Source organism: Paramisgurnus dabryanus, chromosome 16, assembly GCF_030506205.2.
Source record: "Paramisgurnus dabryanus chromosome 16, PD_genome_1.1, whole genome shotgun sequence".
NCBI classification, from domain to species: Eukaryota; Metazoa; Chordata; class Actinopteri; order Cypriniformes; family Cobitidae; genus Paramisgurnus; species Paramisgurnus dabryanus.
This window is the reverse complement of record NC_133352.1, coordinates 35,546,896-35,569,362: the sequence shown is the minus strand read 5'-3', so window position 1 is coordinate 35,569,362 and position 22,467 is coordinate 35,546,896. Positions and strand designations below refer to the sequence as shown.

Here is a 22,467-nt window from a genome sequence, read left to right as displayed (position 1 = left end):
TTTCCCTCATGTGGCACAGATTGAATATGATGTGTAAGCAGAAAAAGTTTATCCAATCAGTTTCAGGCCTTATGCATATGTGGAAATGATCACATGATCACACGACTCTTCTTAGCAGTGCTATGAAGGACGACGGCTCCACTTAGTGTAGTAATGTTGACGTTTCATGTCTTGTTACAGAAATAAAGCTCATATTTTATTGCATATCGCAACATTTTACTTCCTCTGTCAGTATGTTTACCTGGAATAGTTTAGTGTAAATGCAAATATTGAATACAAGTCGCTTTTAAAAGATGATATACGCAGGTCGTCAAAAAAATCTGATCGGATTGGGCATCAAGATTTGCAGTTTAAATCCAGCCTATGATATTCTAGTAGTCAATAGATAAAATATTACTCAGGTTCACTAGTCCTATCATACACCAGAAGAAAATGTAGGTTTGATCACATAATTTACAACTCTCCTTAACATGCCATAATTGAACATTCGCTAAGCCCCGCCCTCCTTAGTTACTGTTGCTACGCCGGTCAAGCGTATATGCTTGGCAACTTTATTACAGTATGTATGCACCGGAGTCAGACATTCCCAAGGAGATAATTAGTCATTTTTGGCAAACATGTGAAAAATCTAAGAGAGCAAGACAAAAGGGACTGCATTTGAGGGATATATACATGACATAATATGCAACTGATTAGAGAATAATTTTATCAAAATTGAAGCTTAAGTCTATAACGTTAGGTCTCAGGGCAAGCATACCGTCATACGCTGACCATTCAAATGAAAAACAGACAAATTAAGGGACCGTTTTTTTCATGCACAGCAGGGTAAGTGAAATTTGTACAAATAATTGAATTATTATAAATCAAACAGTGGAATAAACACAAGACATCAGCCTAACCTCTTTGCAATGGTAACTAGAACTAACTAACGGGAGAGCCGCGATCGGATTTGGGTACTCCGTCTATTAACACAATGCTAAAATATTTACACAATCCTATTCACAACCCTTTGGCATGTTTCCCTTCCTCAAAAGCTTGACCCCTCTTGACAAGTAACGGTTGATAAACCACGATTGGCATTTGGCGGTTTTCAGGTGTGGTTTAGCGAAGGGTCAATAATTAGGTATCATGCAAAATGTAGGCCCAAAGCATACTGTACATGGTGTCTTTTCTGAGTAATGGAAAACAATAGTGATTTATTTCATTATTTTTTTCTGTATATTTCTGAGTTTGAATAATTTGCAAAGGTTTTCCTTTTTGTGTTTGTAAACATTACAGCTTTCATGAAGCCTGAAACTGACACTAACCTAAACATCGTGAAGAATTTTAAACTGTTGGATAATTCACCTCTTTATGTTATGTATGTTTGTCGATACCAGTCACTTTATGTATGTGTTTATATCTTTTATCTTTGTGTGTGTTTATGTATAAAAAAGAGAGATATTACTCCACCTGCTGAGAGAGTCTCGAGAGCGACGCAGCCATTTTCCCACCACTTGCTCCACCCGACGGACCCGTCGCGGAGATCGACTCCTGCTCCTCTCCTTCTCCTCCATCTAACTGAGTGAGAGGGAATAAAGATGAAAAACATGAAATTAAAAGGTACAATATATATATATATATTTCATATATAAATTGGTAATGTATGTTTGGTAATGCTGTGACTATTGTGGCTCACACTGTAAACAAACCCAAACCCCAAATATTACACCGTAAATGCCAAACACACCTAGCAACACCCTGACAACTTTAAGGGACAGTTCGGCCAAAAATGATAATAAACCCATGATTTACTCACTCTGAAACCATCTTAGATGCATATGTCAATCATTTTTCAGACGATCACATTTTTTTTTTAAGATAAGTCCTAGCTTTTCCAATTTTTATAATAAATGAATATGGGGTCACCCTCCTTCAAGCCCAAAGATTGCGAATCTATCCTTCACAAAAGTAATCCAAACAGCTCCATGAGGATAAACAAAGGCCTCTGAGGGTAATCCATTCAGATTTGTTGAAGAAATATCCATATTTAAAACTTTATAAACCAAAAATAACTAGACGCCATCTTAGACGCCTCTGCATTCAGATTCTTTGCTGCTGCATTTGTCATACGTCACTAAGAAAAGTGCGCACGCTACACTGATACTCTATCCAAACTATCCATTTAACATAGCAACTGATTAGTAACTACCTAAACAAGTACCCTAAAAACCTCCAGCATCAAAACAGCCCAGCATCATAGCACTGCCTTTACATTTTCATTAGAAATGGTACAAATCTTTGAATCAACTGCACACAAACTAAATCATAACAGACAAGATAACACTTACACACCACCAACAATACAAACTCTTACCAACACTACCAAGAGAAAATATAAAAAGATCAGGACCCTACAGAGAAATATGACAAACAGACAAACTCCTGTACTTTACCTTAACGTCTTTTTTCCCTTCTCTGGACGATAGCAACACACACACACATCACCATCATTAAAAGCACACACACTGCTGAATGTGTTATGATATCTCTGCAGTAAGATGCGAGGGATCTCTCACAAACCACAACCGGAGTGTGTGTACGTGTGTATATGTGCTTAAAGACACATTCTGAACATCAGATCAATACGTCAGACAGTGTGTCATCAAACTCAGATAATCTGCATGATTGTCCACTGAGCTGTATTGCATGTTGGGAGATGTGGCCTTTAACCTTTGCTCTATGAGTCAATGCCTGTGTACAGACACAGTCCAGATCATGATTATAAGTCTATAATGGTGTTGAGGTCAATTAAATATCAATAATCAAGCACAATTTTCCTGTTGTACAGTACATTATTCCACTGAGGCCAGAAACTAACTTACTGAAAGTCGGTAAAGGCAGATATAAATTCCTGTCTCGTTAAACAAAACGTGTTCCTGTGTTACTGCAGCGATTAAACCTCAATACTCAAGTATGCAATACGGTTACCATTAAATATCTATGCCATTAAACCACATATGTTCTGGCTAACACTTTAAAATAAGGTTGCAAATGTTAATATAAGTTAATGCATTGGGTAATATAAACTAAGAATGAGCAATACTTCTACAGCATTTAATAATCTGATTTTAGCATTTACCAATACATTTTTAAAATCAAAAGTTGTAACTGTTAACAATAGTTAATGCACACAGTGAACTAATCTGAACAAAAGTATTGACAATGCATTAATTAACTTTATACCACGTGTCTGTTGAATGCTTTATTCTGATTGGTTGAGAAATGTTCCTTGGGTGTTGATTATTTTTCAATAACCTCACACTTAACCTTTAAAATGTCTTAAAAATAGGCACCAGAGGAATGTTTGTCGTAACCGTTTCAAAAAAAAAGAAATGTTGGATTTACTTAAAAATATTTTGTCAACAGGACATAATTTGTTAAGTAAACTCCACGAACAATAATTTAGTTCATTTAACAAAAGAAGATTAAGTAAACTTAACAAACAACAGTTGAGTTGATTGTACATAAAAAATCAATTAATGATGACAAAAATTTAAATAATGCCATTTTATAAACTCCACCCCTTTTATCTAATAACTCCTTAACACTGAATCAATCAATCAATCAATCATAGTGCAGCTGCTTAATACAACTAATCATATAAGCCTCTTAATTATAACTTATCAAGTACATCACAAATATATTTGAAATAAAATGTTACATTTCAAACCATTAATTTGTTTGTTTTTGTTCTAATAATATATCAGAACAAGTTAATTCACTCATAGTTGGCCACAGGTACCTATCTAATGGTGCTACACTTCTGCAAGAGGGTGCCAGAACAACAACAATTACCCATAATACACTGCAACATCATCAGCCAATGAGATGCCAGTCTGTATTGGTTTTATTAATCTGTTAATTTTACACAACACTGTTATGTTGGCTGAACAAATAATTTTTAAGTAAAGCTGACAAGACACACCTTTTTGTTGAATAAACTCAATTAAATTATGTTCACGTTGTTAAATTTTTTTTTAAGTAATCACAATATGAAAGGATTAAGTAAAACTGGCAAAGGCGAAAGTTCATTTTTTTAGTGTATAAGCGGAATAATTGACTCCGGTCCTTTGAATTATTTGAAAATAATGCACACCTGCGGTGTAACAGCACGACGCAGGGTGTGCATTATTTTCTTATAATTCAACAGCCCATCATCAATTATTTCTTACATAACAAAGATTATTACACAGCTCGTTAGAATGCTTGATTCTGATTGGCCAGTTGTGACATTTGCAGGTTTGTTATTCCCAGATAACAACCACTTAACACTAATAACACACGATACAGTGTTATATTACACAAAATTCAATATAAATATGTCTATATTTACTAATGATTAAACCAAATAGTGTGTTCGTGACATTTGAACATTTTGTCTTAAAACGAAAGTAAACGGGTTCTCCTTGCAGAAGGTCTGAATTTGTAAAAAATGTGCAAATAAAAGATTTCAGATTAATATTTAATGTTCCTTACCTTTCTTATAAGGTAAATAATAGCCATGTAATAAGTGAGATAATGTATAGGCAGCAGATTGTTACCACAATATAATCCCCTTCAGTGTGCAATGAATGCATTTCCATAATGCACAATGGATGTAGCAATATTCTATAGCAATATAAAAGCGCTATATAAATGCAGTCCATTTACCAATATTCAATGTGGACTTCACATTCCGAATCGACCACGCCCTGTCCATCATTGCGTAAAGGCAGGGAAACCAAAAACTATTTTGCTTTGTATTTTTCTGAAGAAAATGTAAAGTTATTTGCATTATGCAAAACATGTCAGCCAGCGTAATACTGTACTAGAGTGTTCTGGGCAACTTAAAGTGTGTGTTGCAGGTTCTTTTTTTTACGAATTTGTGCAACTTGCTTGTGTGTAATAACCATTTAAAGTGTTATCCATTGTATTTTATGTTGTTGGGTATCACAAAACCCGAAAAAGTATGAAAAAGTACAGCGGTTTGCAATGATTCTCCTTTCCCCCACAACGCACTGTATGACGTCACGCTGGGGAGAGAATTTACCAAAGCCGCATTGAGAGCATTGAGAATGACTTTAGAAAGACGAGTAAAGTACAGTTCTGATAGCGCAGATTATAGATAAATAGATAGATAGATAGATAGACAGACAGACAGACAGACAGACAGACAGACAGATGGATAGGCTAGTATAGAGAGATAGGCAGACAGCCAGATAGCATAACGTTAGCATATCTTCGTGTAGAAAGTAAACAAACAATTAACATACTCGTGCATGCTGGCTTGAGGGGGTCCATGATCCTGCCTGAAATGGGTGTAACTTTATGCGATCTTCAGCACAAACGGTTTTGGCAGCATGTCTCTAATCCTGGAAGGTGAGTGAGGCACGTCACATCTGTTCGCGGGGACCAGCGACCCAAACGCACTCACTTTCTTACAGCCAGTAGCGGAATGGCAATCGAGAGAGTCGGGACTTTCCCGGTTGGTCGATCTAATAATAGTTATACGTTTCGAGTTAACAACACCGTCTGGCGGCGTGATGTGCGCCGGTTCCCGCAGCCCGCTGGTCAAAGTGCAGCCTCTCTGCTCAACAAAGTATATGAAAGTGCTCAAACTGTTCGGCAGGTCCAAACATGTACAGGATTTATAAAAATACGGTGATCAATGAGCGGTTCCTCCTCAAATGGCATAGTCTGTCGTGATGTAAAAAGCCGCCGAACGCCTGTTTATTACAGTATGTATGCGGTCGGATCCGAGTGTGCTGCAGCTGCTGACTGCTGCGTATAAAATGATCGTGTGATTCGTTATAATCGCATAAACAATATAACAAAGCATCCTTTTATTTCACAAAACAATATATTTGAGATATTATTTGATAGACTAGTAAGTGTGGATTAAGGATGTTTAAAAATCTCTAGCCTGGTGGTCAGGACATGAATGGATCAAATCAGCAGATTTGCGAAGTTTTATTTATCTCCAAAGATATCATAAATAATAATTAGCATGGTATCTTTGCAGTATAACACATTATATATTTCCTACGATGTATATATGATTTCCAAATTGTATACGCAAGTATTAAACAGCAATAAATGTCTCATCTATCTCTATGGCTCTGGCTGAGGCTTTCTCCACTTCTCCCCAGCGTGACGTCATCGCAGAATTGCGTAAAAAAACCGTTAATACCAAAAACGTAAAAAAAGTGTTCTTTAAGACCATTTTTGAGACATTTTAAAAATTATACACATATCTTAAGTAATTTATGTACCCATTAATCGACAGTGGTGGTTAACCTGCAACACGCCCTTTAAATCACAGCTTACACTGACTCTTCCAGTATCTGTATATCTTTCTTTATGTAAATCTATAGGATTTTCAACAGTGAAAGATTCCAGCAAGCATTTTTGGCTAAAACAAGGCTAAATTTGGGTGGCCAGTAAAAGTCTAATAAACGTCTAACCATAGCCCAAGAATAGACGATGCGTATACTTTTGTAACATATAAAAGAAATGAAAGCAAACACCTTGAACACCTGTTGACTTTGCTTACATGTTGGAATATCATACATCTTCAAGTTTATTGGCAAAAATCGCATGTAACTAAATTCAAGGTTATTTGGGGTAGAAGTCGGTTACTCATAGCCGGACTGTATTGGGTCTATAGGCCATCCTCTCAGTTTTTGCTTGCTGGGATCTTATGGCTGATTACAGCAAATTTATAATCTGAAACACAAAAATATTCTGGTACAAACACTGTGGGAGGAGCTTAGCACTCAAGTTTAAAGGTTTAAGTTTTTTCCACGTTTAAGTGCTATAATTGAGTCCCCAGTGCTTTTATCAGCCTAGAAAATGTGAAAAGATCAACCCGGTAACCTAGTTTTGGCAAACCATTCTCTGCGTGAAAAAATTAGAAATAATAGGTCATTGAAATTTGGCTCCCCTTGTGATGTCAAAAGGCAGTCTAATAATAATAATACTGCCGCTTAATCTGTACTTTTCAACCACTGCACAGCCATTTAGTGCAGAGAGAGATAAAGAAAAGAATTGACAGCACAATTGAGTTTCAATTTCAACAAACCACCATCATGGCGATCAGTGTTTGAATTTCATCAGCTCATTTGCATTTAAAAGGACATTTAAATGACACATTTATGCACAATTTTGCTCACACCTACAAAGTGGAGGTGTTACTGTAAAAAATGCGCCACACATGGCATTTTAAAAACTGGATGGTTTATTTAAAGTTCGAATACGGATATTTCACGTCATGTTCGAATGCATATTCGAATATCGAATAAAAAGCGACAGCCCTATAAGGCAACATCTCTTTACTTTTTCTTTATTTGCATTAATGTCGAGGCTAGCTGCTTTTTCCAAAGCTTGGCTTAAAAAGAGACAAAAAAGAATAAACTTGATGAAGCCTGGCTCCATGACTGCAGTATCAGCATCATCAGTTACCCAGTTTCTGTCTCATCTCTTTTCCTCAGTACATCACCAGAAAGGTCCTAAACGTCTGCTTCGAGATAAAATAGAAGACATTTCATTTCCTTCTAACAACCTAAGGCCACTGGACACAAATGACATTTTTTTATTTTATTCATCACCTGTGAAATACCCTCAAATACTTAAAAAAACAGATCTCAAACCATCTTAGTTTCACCTTCTAAATAAAGAAGCAATTCTCAGTTTCTAACCATAGCAAGTAGGCCTGCATGATGTTGTGGGGAAACTGACATTGTGCTATTTTATTTACCCGGCAATATTTATTGCTATATATTCAGAAATACTGGATGACTTCAACAAATGACTTAAGGGGCCAATCACACCAAACACGTTTATGGCAGTTGCAGGCGCCTTTTTTGAATGATATTCTATGTGCAGTGAGCGTATGCGCACCGAACGCCTTGCGGTTTTTGCCACCGGTCCCAGCACGCGTTTTTGAAGGACCAATGTCATTCGCCTCTTTCCATTGTCCAATAGAATGAGGGCCTTACGTTGTGGTGAGGGAAGTTTACAGTTGCTTTGAAGAACCGGACTCCACTCGCTCACTCTCTCCTGCATGTTTGTGCACCACTCACCCTCAAACAAGGTCAGAGCAGGCGCTATCTTTTTAAAGTTTCTTCTAATATGACAGTTAACAGTAAAAGAGCGCTTACGCTTCAATATTTGATTGACAAGACAGTTGCCTAGCAACATGAAAAGCTGCGTCGTACTGCTCTTTTTTTAAAAAAGGCAGTGCGTCGCGACTTGCGTTTCCAAGCGTTTCCAAGCGTTTAAAGCCCCTTTAGTGTGATTAGTCCCTTTAAGGTGCAATGTGGGACTTTAAGAAGTATCTCTTGACAGAAAAGTAATATAATATTAACTATAGTATTAGTGGTGTTTAAAGACATTACAAAATTAACTATTGTTTTTATTACCTTAGAATGAAACGTTTTTATCTATATACACCAGACTGCCCAAACTGAAGTTAACATAATGTAAGCATGATTAAACGTAAGTTAACATGATTTAGCATGAAGCTAGCATGATTTAGCATGAAGCTAGCAAGATTTAGCACTATGTTTGCATGATTTAACATGAGGCTAGCACAAAGTTAGCTTGAGGCTAACATAATGTTAGCATGATTTTACATGAAGCTAACAGGATGTTATTATGATTTAACACAGAGCTAACGTGATGTTATTGTGAATTAACATGAAACTAACATGTTTTAACATAAAGCTAGCATGATTTAGCATGAAGTTAAAACGATGTTATCATGATTTAGCATGAAGTTAGCATCATTAACATGATATTGGCATGATTTAGCACAAAGCTAGCATTATTTAGCATAAAGCTAACATGATGTTTACCTGATACTCAAAGCGCATTTCGTCACTACGTTGTCTCAAATGACATATTGTCCTGGGGCAGCCACTGTAGCTTCTCTTTGCGTTTCAAAATTTAATTTGGTTGCAATTCGCAATCTCACTGCTAGGTGATGCTAAAAACCCACATTGGACCTTTAAAAAGCTCTGTTTGAGAATAATTAACATCTGCCTTGCATTTCTGGTATAGCTATGGGATGGAAAACAGTTGCATGATGGTATCTCAAACAGTACCTCTTGTCAGTTGACAAAATAGTTAAAACCTTATTTGGAACCGTATTTATTGGTACCACTGTCTTTTGCTAGGTGAAATGTTACTGAATCTATTCTTTCTGAAGTTTTAAAGCACTTTCATAAAGTTTAACAATGGGAAATGCACGTGAAATGGCTTTCCTATTGAAAAAAATACTCGACATGTTCTAGGATGTGACTACTGCAAATGCACAGATTGCAACAACATATTGTGCAGTCCTAATAGTAAGAGTACATCACAGATGCTGTTAGAAGAGATTAATGTGTATTTAACCTGGATTATTTCACCATTAGTCTTATAAGTCTTCTCAGTGTCAAGTTATATGAATTGGTGCCATCAGTCAAAGCATTTAACACATTAAGACACTTTCACTTACAAGCCATTATTCAAGCTCTCAGCTATAAGTGATCTCATAGTTAAGCTTTGAACCACATACAGTAGCTGGTGCTTTGAAATGTGCAAAAGTTATCAATAGTAAATTAATAGTTAGCAATAAAATTAATTGCAACATTGCTCCTAAAACTTACAGTTCAATATTAACAAATGCTAATGGAAAAAGTTAATTTGTTCCCTTACTCCAAATTAATCCAGACTAAATAACCCTGTAGTGTGTATTTTTATTGGCTACAATACTGAAATTAAAGTCAAGCAATAAACGTTTACAAACAGATTTGTAAATGAAATGATATGGGAAGCCATGTTTCCTGAGGCATAGCATCCCCCTCCTTTGACCGTCTGTTCCAGGTCGTCTGTAACCACCGGAAAGCTGTTTTCAGCTCTGTACCTCCTCAAACCATCTATTAATGTAACTCTACACCCTCCTTCCACATCTGCACCAACCCCCAATGCCTTCAGACACAGAACATCTACTGCGCAAAAGCAGACGGCTATATTAAGCACGGTTGGACAGGGTGCGAGGGAAGACCGCTTAATGTCTCGATTATACTTCCTCTAAATCATGGTCTAAATTCAATGTGAGAACCATTAGTGAAAGAATGGCTTTTAACATGTAACCGTAACCTTCCCTTGAGTTTGGTCACTGGGTCAGATTTTGAGAGTCGATTCAGAAGGACTTCCAGATACATCACTTACTTCATCTGGTTGAGGATGCATTAGTATTTATTATACATGCTTGAGAGCATCACACTTCTGCTTGACTGCACGGCCTATGAGCAGTCATGCAATGTGATTCTGACCCACTGACTGGAAAGCATTCATCTTTGCGAACAGCGAAGCTAAATTCAAGACCACTTGGAGAAATTGCTGATTGTTAATGAAATGTTTTTGAGTCTTATAAATTGGGAGATTTCATATTTTTCTAAAATTTTCTTTTGGTTGCAAAGACAAAACGTTTTTGAGTCATATAAAGTACAATGCATGATCCCATCTATTAAATACAGAACAATCATTCATATGTGACAAAAACAGCACAATTATTTTAGTCTGAACTGAAGTCTAAGGGGGCGCGCACACCAAGGCGTTTATGCCGGCGTGTGTTTTCAAATGTTTTTAATGGAAGCACCACAATTTTTAAAACGCCAGCTGGCAGGTTTTTTAGCCGCACTAAGCGCCGACGGCGTCCGACGCTGAGCGTTTTTTTCTGTGCTCAGCGCCGAGAGTTGAAAAACTTGGGCTGAAATCCTCAGCTTGTCCATGTCACTTCTCACTTGGCTGTCCAATCACAATTGAGGAGGGGAGGGACAAATATCACAAAAACCAACGGGCGTATTGTTCAAGAAAGTATCATAGCAACCAAAGCGCTCAGCTGAAATAAAGCTGGCAAGCGCCTACAGTCGGCATCTGCTTGGTGTTTTCAGCCGCGTTTAAGTGCTTTGGTGTACATGCCCCCTTTAAAGGTCTGTTTCATTCCATTTCTGAATCATAGTCCCAGCCATTGGAGAGAGGAAATCCCAGAGGAAATGAAAGCTTGAGATCTTTGAATAAATCAAAACTCTAGGGTTTGTCATTCATTTGTTTTCAGATAGATAGATAGATACTTCTGGATCTGTGGTCTTGATATGACCTCACCTGGGTGCAGCTTGTGTCCTAAAAGCTCCAGAATGCAGAAATTGTAGCGTGTGATTGGATGTCACATCTCTCGTGTGTGGATTGGATGAGCGGAGACAGGTCCTCAAAACCATCAAGACTGGTGAAAATGAATCTGCTAAAAATAAAATATAATCATAATCAGAGATTGTATGATGATACAGCATAATGGTATTATCTCATGTATGAAATCATTATATAACATATAGGTGATTTTATATTGCGGGTACATTTGGTGTCCAAAATCATAATTTTTCTGCTCTTTTTCAATGATATGTGATATATGGTATTATTTAAATAAAAAATATCCTGGCAGTAAATATTTTTAGAGAGATGTGGAATCATTGCGGTGATCTTTAATCATTGTGCCAGCCCTGTAATGGTGAGTTAACACCAGACGCGAAGGAGCTGTTAAGCATGAATTAATTATATGTTAAGTCAATGCAAAGAAGACGCCATAGACATCATGTGACGTGAATGAGGTGATTTGCGCAAATGATGCGGCCCAAATGTAACATTTTGCGCAGTTGACGCGCGTTGAAAAATCTGAACTTCGGCAGATATTCATTACGTGTTAACCAATTTAAGAGCTTGCTCTAGTAGTGCCGTGATTATGACGTAGTGAGCTGAGGCAGAAATACGAAACAACAATTGAGGAAAAAAATCATTGTCAAATTGAGGATATTCGTGTCTGAATTTCATGCATGAATGACGCAAATTTCACACGCGAATGAAGCAAGTTAACTCAAAATGTTCAAGCATCTAACTACACACGAATTGTGTGATTTATTCACTTAATTCATGTTTGGTGTGAATACACAGTTACTGTATTTATTTTGTTTCTTTTAACACATGTACAGAAGCAGTCATTGAGCTTCTCTGATTTACTCTGAAATTGTTTTTCTTTGACTTCCTGTGCAACTGCACACCTGGCCTGCATGTGAACAGCGAATAAATCTCCATTTCCGCACTAATCCTGATAGATTAATCCATTTTCTGTGCCGAGCCTATTTTCAGTACGGCACGCTTTATTAGCACCCCAGTGTGCATCAAATCATGCGACAGCAGTGGTCATGCATTGCATCAGTCAAAAGAGAGATCCTCAAACTTGGCATCCATGCATCACAAACGCCGAGTTCACAGAGCATCTGCACGATTTGTGATGTCAGCAAACATGCATCTCAGCCCCCTACCATTCATGTCCCCCCAGGGGGCTGTGAATCTCTCTGTTGCTCTGTCTGTGGGGTTCTCTGGTTCTCATGGTTGATCTTAGCTCAGTCTTTTTTTGTGTCACATGTACTTAAGACTTTCTCCCTCTTTTGTGCACTGTGCTTCTGACTAACTAGATTGTGCCGACTGCAAAACACATGAATAATAAATGACAATAATGCAGCTACTGTATGAGCAAGACTGCTGCTGTCTAATGAGAAAAGTGTGAGAAAGAAAGAGTGTTCCCATAACAGAGAAATATCACAAATCTCTTTGTCTCAATAGTTTCACTAGACGTGAGATTAAAGAAAGGACAAATGTTTTTATCATATTTTCTTATTTTCATTTTAGAAGAAATCCAGAGTAATCTTACAAAATGTTTTACAAAATTAAATTTGTCATTTATTTTAATAATATATCATAGCTTGATTTCATCATTTCCAGTTATCTACCTTGACTGCATGAATGATTTTTGCGGTGTTTAAGTAGCATTACTGAAACTGGGATGAGCATTTTCAGTTCCCAGCATGCTTTGCATGGAACTGCATTTGGGAAGGACATTTTCAGTGTTGTTTTATGTGTTTTTTCAGTATTTAATGTTCATTTATGTTAAAGATTTGGCAATTAATTGGTTAACATTGTGCAGAAGAGATGTCTATCTGATGTCTGCATTTAGTGTTGGCTCATCTGCAATACGCAGGGTTCCCACACCTAAGTTAACTTCAAATTCAAGGATCTTTCAAGGACTTTCCAGGTCCAATACCCTCAAATTCAAAGAATAAATGTGGGGACACATTTCAAGTGAGAGCAAGGTTACATTGTGTTACATTTAAAAAAAAAACATTGTTAAAGTTCCCTTTCGAGGGAACTTGCACTGCGTCACTGCAGTAAAACTTTGGGGACGCCTCCAGGGATAAGTGCGTCTGAATGTTTATATCAAATTCAACCAATGGTGAGGCTTAACGACAAAGACAGGGTGACGTGGGAGCTAGGAAGTATATCACTATCTGAAATATTGCCAAAGATGGCATTACAGGGATGCAGGAAGTATGGCAAGAGAGACGCAGCGTCTCGTTCCCTTTTCAGGGAACAACAGTTACATACGTAACCTGGGACGTTTTCATGTGTCAAACACAACTATGCAACAAAAGCATTTTGGTATGAATCAACATTCACATACAGAAGATATAAGCATTTAAAGCAAACAGTTTAGCACGTGTGCTAAAAAACACCCGAATACGTCTCTGAGACAATACCTGACACATGTCATATAGACATTTAAAAGATGCCTGTAAGATGTTTATGATTTAGGATGTATGTAAAACTGCTGTTTATCAGGTTGTTTTTACACAGCAGATGTATTCCAGATCTCCAGACATCTTACAGACGTACCTGTGCTATCTGGGTGTGTTTTGGCTGTGGGAGGCTATCAATGAAAGTCTTTGACTTATGTGTAATAAAAAATAAACAAAGAAAGAGAGCAACAAATACTGAGTTATATTAGCATAAATATCTGATTTACCATAAGTATTTGATTAAAATTACTTAAAAAATTATGTAGCTGATGATAATGTTTTGAGAGGGTGAAATGAAATACGCAAAAAAGGCAAGAGATGAAAGTATGATGAAGTTGTTATAACATCAGAATAAGCAGGGTGGATGGGGTGAGAATGATACAGGAAAAAAGGAAATGGGTGTGAAGGGTGTGAAAAATACTTCTCTAAATATTTCTCTGAGCGCCGCAGAGAGCAACGCACTGCAATACAGCAAAATTCCTACTAGGCAACAAGGAGTCAATGAGAAATGAGTCAATAAACCGGACGAGTGCGGATCGAACCTCTGTGGCATTAGTTGCACCACAGCTTGGATTTCCAAAATACTTTTCTGCGCTTATCTAAGAGCCTAAAACGGCATCGTCCCACAAACAAAAAGTGTCTCTTTGCCGTTTGAGAGTGGGAATTGGTGCGAATGTGCAGTAGTAAGTGTATTATTATCTGCCTGATCATTGGACTGCTCACACAAACTGTCTCCTGAGAATCAATGGTGGTCTGTGTCTGTAAAGCGCAGGGTTCGTCTTCTCACATGTCAGCTTGGGAGAGAAAGAGATGTTTGCTTGTGACTCTGACATTTACGAACAGATCGTAGAGCAGATGGAAAAGACAGAAATCTAGACACAGAAACACTTTAAACAATGATGCGCAGCCTTACACAGTAATACACACACACAGTCTAACTGTAATCAGAAGGAATCGCTTTAGAATATGTAAATTTATGTAAACGCTGTTGTTTAATTTTTCCTATTCTATTCCTCCCTGGTTGAGTTATGTTAGCGCATTAGCATTGTGTTCCAAGAAGTACACTTGTACACTTCACAGAAGATTTTGATACTACATGCCTCTTACTAAGCAAATATATAACTAAGGATGTGCATTTGTCGTGTTATTGTATTGTTTTTACAAAGACAAAACAGAAGAACAAACATAAATCTGTTTTGGTCTAATATTTTTACTTTAACTTTAAAGGGTATATTTCACAAGACGTTTAAAATGTCAAATAAATCTTTGGTGTCCCCCGAGTACATATGTGAAGTTTTACCATATAGACCGTTTCAGCAGTAACAACATAAACAAGCGGCTGTCGCGGTCCGCACGTAACTTCCGGTAAGCTCCGCTAAGAATAAATAACAACAAAGTTCTTTAAACGTAGTTTATTTATATAACAAGCAAAAACAACAACACATAGATTACCTAGGAAACCAAAACATTTGTTATTTTCGAGGAGGCATTTGTTCAAGAGATCAGTTTAGCAACTAGTCAGACCATTAAAAAAACGAAACCGGAAGTAAAGTTCAGATACAGACGTGTATCACGTGCGACCTATTTTTTCACATGAGAATGGTTTACCAAAACTAAGTTACTGAGTTGATCTTTTTCACATTTTCTGGGTTGATAGAAGCACTGAAGACCAAATTATAGCACTTAAAGGTATAGCGGAAGATTTTCCCGAATTATTTAAAAGAACCACCCCTCGATATTTTTTAAAAAATGCTCCCGAGAGGGAACGCCTGTTAAACGCGTGCACGAGACAGAGAGAGAGCATGCAAGAGCTCAGTTCTTCTCTTCGCTCTGTTTACAAGTTTCTGTCGGGCATGTTTACCGTGTCTGTACGGTTCGTGACTTGTGCCAGGGCTAGCATCGCAAATCATAGCTTACATCAACTTTTACCAGCAGTGATTTTAAATGGATTTCTCCAAATAGCATGACAAAATGTACCTTTCCAGTAGAAAATTCGCGTGGGAAGCCCAACCCGTCCTTTTAGCTCACGCCAGCGTGTGAAATAGTCTCCCATAAACATCTGGTCTTGTTTCTTTATTTATATTCCTTTCTCTTCTTGTCATACAATTCGTAGACACTTTTTCTCTTGCGACCCTCAGACATTTTGAAAAAAATACAGTGAGAACGCGACCTTCAATGAATGGTTGAAACCGTAGTACAACACACATACACGTGAAAGTGCGCATGTGCAGAAAGCGAACGTAGAGGCGAGCACGTGCGACGGTTATACGTCAACATATAATCAGAATGATTGACATCTGGGATGACCAATAACAGTGGTGATCCACCCGGAAAACGAAAATCTTCCGCTATACCTTTAAACATGGAAAAATTCAGATTTTCATAATATGTCCCCTTTAAGAAAGTGAAACAACATCTTACTGAGTAAAGTAACTTCATGTAATGTATTTGATTATTTATTAATATTGAGGAAATTAAATACTGTTTTTGTCATTCATCTTAATTTATCTTAATAATAATTTTACCTCATTACAATTTTTTCAATTTAAGTGAATATTGCATATATACATATATATTTTTTTTATTAGTTTCACTAATTGTTTGTATGTTAATGTTTCTCAGTTACTATAATTATAGATTTTAACATCGGCCTTATATAGACCACATTGCTTTCTTCATATCGTCATTAGCCATCCAAAAATCCATATCAGTCGATCAATAATTTAATCCAAAACAACTTATAGTTCATTCAAGATAAACATTTATTAACCTGGGAATTGAACCGACAAACTTTGCACAATGCTTTACCAACAGAGCTACAGGAACCCTGTTCCTGTCACTAAACCCAAGTTTCAGAGCACTTTGTGGCCAAAGTTTTTTTTTTGCCATCGTGCTGAACATGGAAAATGCTTTTCACTGCATTTGTCTCTCAAGTCCCTGCTGACAAACTGCTGTCCTAACTCTCCTCACATTGCGTTCTCTCTCTCTGAGAGATTGAAGCATCGCACAGATTCGGGTGGATGAGTCTATGGGTTCTGTCACTGAATGAAACTGAGCACAAGATAAGTAAGACAACACCAGATCAAGCCAAGATGGGCTGCAAAAAAGGCAGATGACAACAGAATTAGCAAGATATACTCGGGCTGGCACTATCTCTATACTGTGTCTGAGTCTAGTCTCAAATAGTTTGCTAAATATAAAAATGTACAGGTTTGGGACGATATGAAGATGACCAAATAAACACAGGTGGTGTTATACATTTTTTTCGCATGATTTGTGTGTATTTTTGTACTTATTATAGTAAACCATGTTTACCACAAATTAACTATAGCTTTACTACAGTAACCATAGTTTAATCATGGTTTTTGTAGTAAAACCACTGATAAAGCTGTCTTTTGCAAATGTTAATCCATATGTCAAAAGCATGGTTAATTTGCATAAAAGTTGTTTCTAAAGAAGCATGCAGAAAAATGTTAAGGCTGTTTAGAGGAACGTATACATGTACTATGCCTGACTTTGTTTCAATGGTGGTGTTTGTGCATGAGTGATTGAAGAAAGTAAGAAACTCTGAGAAGAAAAAGCTTTTAACCGCAGACCCTCCAGGTCTAAATGCCATTGAATTGTAGACATTCCACAGAGATTTCTAACATTTCATATTCAAGGATGTGCGCAGACCGGTACATACAGAAAGGTGCGCATGCACATCTAATGTAATACATCATTTCACATTATATTACTGTTCTCTGGTGCACCAAATTCTGGAAAAACACAATAAAACGAGGCTTTTGCTCATGCTTGGTTTTACAACACTTGGACACTAAACAAATGCTCCATGCAGAGATGTGCTGCTGCTCATAGCTTAAGTCTCGGGCCGTAACTAGGTCAGATTTGTTTTAACCTAAACAAGTATTAACTAACAGCCAAATAAACACTTCAGACTCAGTAAAATGCTGTTTCCTTTGCTTTGTCTCTGCCGGTCAGCAGTTTGTTGTTCGTGTTGAAAATGATTCCACGTTTCCTCTTTAGCACTAATTAAATCACCCTTCTCTTCTCTGTTCGGCCTGTCAGAGCCATCCATTAACATAATAAAAGAAAAGCCCTTTTGTGCAACCTCTCAATTCAATTCCATTGGCGACAGCAACCGAGGAGTTGGGAGTTCCCAGCGAGCTTTTAAATCTAGCCACCATTTGGAGATTAAAACTATATGCATTTGCACTTATTAACAACCTGCACTGGGTAATAACAGATTGGTCAAATGACACGCTTCATGTTTCAAGTTCATCTTTCTCTACCTCACAGATTTTCTGTTTAATTACGCAAAGAGGTTAATTTAGTGCGGGATGATCTGATTAGGGAGGTCAGAAGTCACAGAGGTGAATTGTGGGTAGAAAATACAGGGGTGAACGTTTGTGAGTGTGCTATATGAAAATGAAAGTGAATTTTGTGTGAAAGGAAGCTACCAGGACCTCCTGATGTTTTAGTACAGCAGACTGTTGATTTGGGATGGATCTACAGTACATCACATATGGGATCAACACAATCCTCATCCAAACAGACAGTGTTTGCAAGTCCCATACTATAAACACAAGGCAGAATGCAAATTTACTACGCATTTATCTTTTCTTAAAATTATGCCATAACATAAATCACCAAATAGACCAGTGTGAAAACTCCAATCCTGAAATGCTATATATAAAAAACACATATATACCTTCATGTTTTTAAAGGTGCAGTGTGTAAATTTTAGTAAAAAAAATTGTCCGTTAAGGGCTTCTGTAGAAAATGGCGCCACAAAATGGCGACTTCCATGTAAGGGGACCCTCTTTGTATGTAGATAAAAAGGTCTCGTTCTAAGGTAATAAACACATAACGGTTCATTATGAAAGGTCTTTATACACCCCTGATAATATAGTTTTGTATATTATTTTGCATTTCTGTCAAGAGATCCTACAAAAAATTACACACTGCACCTTTAACTCTACACATTTCCATAATTCTTCTAATATGCAATCATAAAATTTAATAAAAGTAAAAAAATCTGAATCAGTGTGCACTACTGCACAAATAATACACAACCATACATGCATAGCATACACATCACAAAACCCCAGTGTTTCCCATAGATCTGAAATTTACTTGTGGTGGTAGCTGGTGAAAAGGGCAATCATTATCCACCGACAAAAAATGGTATACTATACATGTGACAAAGAACTAATAATGTGTGACACAACACAATACTTTGATTTATTAAACATTAATATTAATTTCACATTATAGTTCATTAATCTAACCACCCCAAACTTTCTTTGCCATAAACAAAGCTGACACTGTTTGTCAAAGCACCACGAAAACACTTGATGTTTTTGCACTGATATATGAAGTAATTTGATGACCCCTTTTATCAAACTCAATATCCATACTATGTATAGCCTATTAATAGACAGTGCAGGTCTATAGATTATAAATGTGACTGATGTTATAATGGTAATAATTTCTATTAGATAGGCACTTTTACTGCTTCTGCTTTCTATTTCTCTTTTGCCGATTAAAAAAAGCTTAATCCATTAATTATTTCAGATTTAAAAGTCTACTTGCTGTCCCGATGACAGACTTTACATTACAGCTTTGCGTTTTTTATATCCGGAGTCAGCTAGAGCTTTGCTCGTTCAGTATAAGCACTGCTTTTTGCTACAATCTCTGTGCAAACTGTTTCGATTTTAGTAAAGATATGGTCTATTAATAGTGAGATTATTAAAAAAGGGATAAAGAAAATGAAGCGGCGCGTGGTCTTTAACAGCACTCGAGCTTTAGCGCGGTAGCGCTCGCGGCCGTTCTCCGATGGACTCGGGTTTTACACATAATATTAATCAGACTTGGGACCCGAAGTAATGAACTAGGACCGACCCGGACCCCACTGACCATTAAAAATATAAACCCGAAACCGTACGGGTCCCGCGTCCTCAGTGAAGAAAGACCGTAAAACTCTGCTCAAGTTCAGAAACATGAAAGGATACAATGTGACACTGAGCTTGCTTCGCGTTGCACCCAAATTCATTGAGAAACAGAGAGCACGTGAACGGACACTCAACGGGAGAGACACGTGCTTGCACGCAAAATGAAGCCAACTTGGATGCTATAAACACATATGCACATAAGCATATGCAACCATTTTGGTCGCAGTGTAGTTCCCTGGCTGCTCCGTATGTGCTGCAGTTGATCCAGTTTGCCGCGCTGGATGATGAGTTTATGACGCGTACATCATCTTCACGGTCACCCGACCCCCACCTCTCTCTTTCTCTCTCTCTCTCTCAACACCTCTCTCTCTCTCTTTCTCACTTTCTCTTTCTCTCTCTCAACAAAACACGGGTCATCCAGTCGAGTTCGTAAAGTGATTTTTTTTTCCTGGGCGGGTCGCAATTTACCTGGGCGCAGCGCCCAAGTAGAGCCTATGTATGGGAAACACTGAAACCCACACATGCATCACTAAATATTCATGCTTCTTGCTTGACACTTTCTGACATATTGAGATCATCTGTCTGATGCACATGGCCATGTGTGCATGCACATCACTGAAATCTGGTGATGTTTGTGTAAATACATGTAAAACAAAGCTCAATATATCTATAAGAAGGAATCGGTCATAAAAAGTCATGTTCTGTGTGCATGATGTGCTCGAGAAGCCAAAAACAGAGAAGGGGGGAGAGAAAGGGAGAACATGCCACACCTCGCTCATTCAGAAACCCAGCAGTCCCCAGTTGGTCCAGCTCTACCATTACACTGCGACATAATCACATGTTCACATGACTCAATCTTTCATTTATTTCCACAGCATGTGTGCAGTCGGGTCATATACAATCCAAAAACAACACAAAAGCCACAGTACGTGCGAGTGCGTCTGTAAAATCCTCAGCAGCGCTCGCTGAACAATAGTAAACACACAGCGTTGGGAAATTCGAATCTTTTGAACGACTCGGTTCTTTTGTACGGAATCATTTTAAGTGATTGCGAGATTTGATCTATAAAATGTGTTAAGGTTGTTTTGTATTTGCACCATTTTAAATCGTATGTTGTCTAATAGCTTCCCGACGTTTTCACATAAAAAGACCCATGTAAAAACGTGTATGTTTTACAAAGCATTTGCATAAGCAAATGACCCTGCTGTTTCAACCAACTTCTTGTCATCCATTTGTATTGGCAGAAATAATCATTCATCTTAATAGCAACGTTTGCCTATGAATAATTAAAGCACTATTAATCGATGAATCGATTGGCTTCGAAAGCAGACGATTCAAAAGAACAATTCGCTCGCGAGTCGGACATCACTAAAATACAGTGCGGTGCATCCACACAACCACAATTCCTGACAACCTAAAACAAAAATAACCAGACAGTTATGACAATTGGTATACAAATGTAAAACAGTACTCCAATACCCATCAAAAAAAATGATTTAACGTTATGTCTGTTCCGATATCCATGACCTACATATCCCAAACACACAGTAATTCCTCGTATCTATCAACGTGGGTTGATTTATCAAAGTCCATACACCGCGCGCTAAATTACCTCAGAGCACATTTTGTTTTTACGCTTGGAAGCAAGTACAAAAAGGCCAATCTTTAGTTTGGTTTCTTGTTTAATCTTAATCCGATTTGAATCTCACCGTCTGATCAGCATGGACCTCGGGAATGAAAAACAGAAGAATGTTTAATCCTGACACAAACCTTGATTCTTTGAAAAGATGTTAACGTTATCCGGGTCTCCATCGCCACACACAGACGTCCACGCAAAAGAACAACAGAGACAGACAGCAGGCTGCACCCACCTCGTGGTTTAAAAGGACACCGGTCCGGTCTGTGGCACCGGTCCACACGGATGGCGATCCAGATGAGAATCACAGGTGGATTCTGACGGCGTCCGACAGGATAGATAGCTGGATGCGGGGTGATGCTGGGACGCGTGCTGGATGCTGTCAGCCAGGATAGGGAGGGACCATCTCCCTCAGCTCAAGCGCTTAATCCGCCAGCCTCCTTTCGGCCACTCAACCCATCCCTCCTCACACTCCGAAACGAGTCATTCTCACGAAGGGTTCTGATTCATTTGAACCGATTCCAAATGCGTCTGCACATCAAACGACGCAGGACATATACATGTGATTTATTCGCAACATTAACTAAATGTTTGCTTACAGTAATATGATTTTCTTCATTTTAAACTATTTCGTTTATTTTTCGCTGTTTATTTGTAGTTGATTTGTTTAATATACCCTGTACTGCAGTACACACATAAAAACACTTAATAAAATACTGATATTGTATTGGTATCGAAATCAGCATAATATATATCGGGATGTTGGCCTTGATAATACTTATGAGATAAATAAACAAAATATATCTCAATTAAAGGGATAGTTCCCTTTAAAATGAAAATTCTGTCATCATTTACTCATCCTCATGCTGTTCTAAATCTGTATGAATTTATTTTTTTCTGATGAACACAAAAGAAGATATTTTGAGAAATGATGGTAAACACACAGCAGATAGTGACCATTGACTTCCATAGTAGGACAAAATCATGGTAAGCACACAGTTGATGGTACCCTTTCAATTACATCAGGAGTGGGGAACCCTGGGTCCTGGAGGGCCACTGTCCTGCAGAGTTTAGTTCCAACCCTATTCAAACACACCTGAATTTCATTTATAAGTAACCCTGAAGACTTTACTTTGATTTTTCAGGTGTGTGACCAGGGTTCCCCACCCCTGAATTACATCTT

The 22,467-nt window shown here is 37.7% G+C and overlaps 1 protein-coding gene across 5 annotated transcripts in view; it reads right to left on the bottom strand.

Moving 5' to 3' along the window:
- frmpd1b (FERM and PDZ domain containing 1b) overlaps nucleotides 1-22,011 on the bottom strand; it is a 40,094-nt gene extending 18,083 nt beyond the window's left edge. Inside the window, exons 1-3 of one of the 5 annotated variants that reach the window (XM_065242182.2) lie at nucleotides 21,419-22,011; nucleotides 11,173-11,308; nucleotides 1,453-1,560 (exon numbers count right to left, since the gene is read on the bottom strand). In XM_065242182.2, coding sequence (XP_065098254.1) covers nucleotides 1,453-1,556 — 104 coding nt within the window. In that variant the 5' untranslated portion in view covers nucleotides 1,557-1,560; nucleotides 11,173-11,308; nucleotides 21,419-22,011. Of the gene's footprint in view, nucleotides 1-1,452; nucleotides 1,561-2,435; nucleotides 2,589-11,172; nucleotides 11,309-21,418 lie in introns of those variants that run through there. The other 4 variants (XM_065242184.2, XM_065242183.2, XM_065242185.2 and 1 more) reach the window with 4 other exon arrangements.
- Between the last annotated feature and the right edge of the window lie 456 nt (nucleotides 22,012-22,467).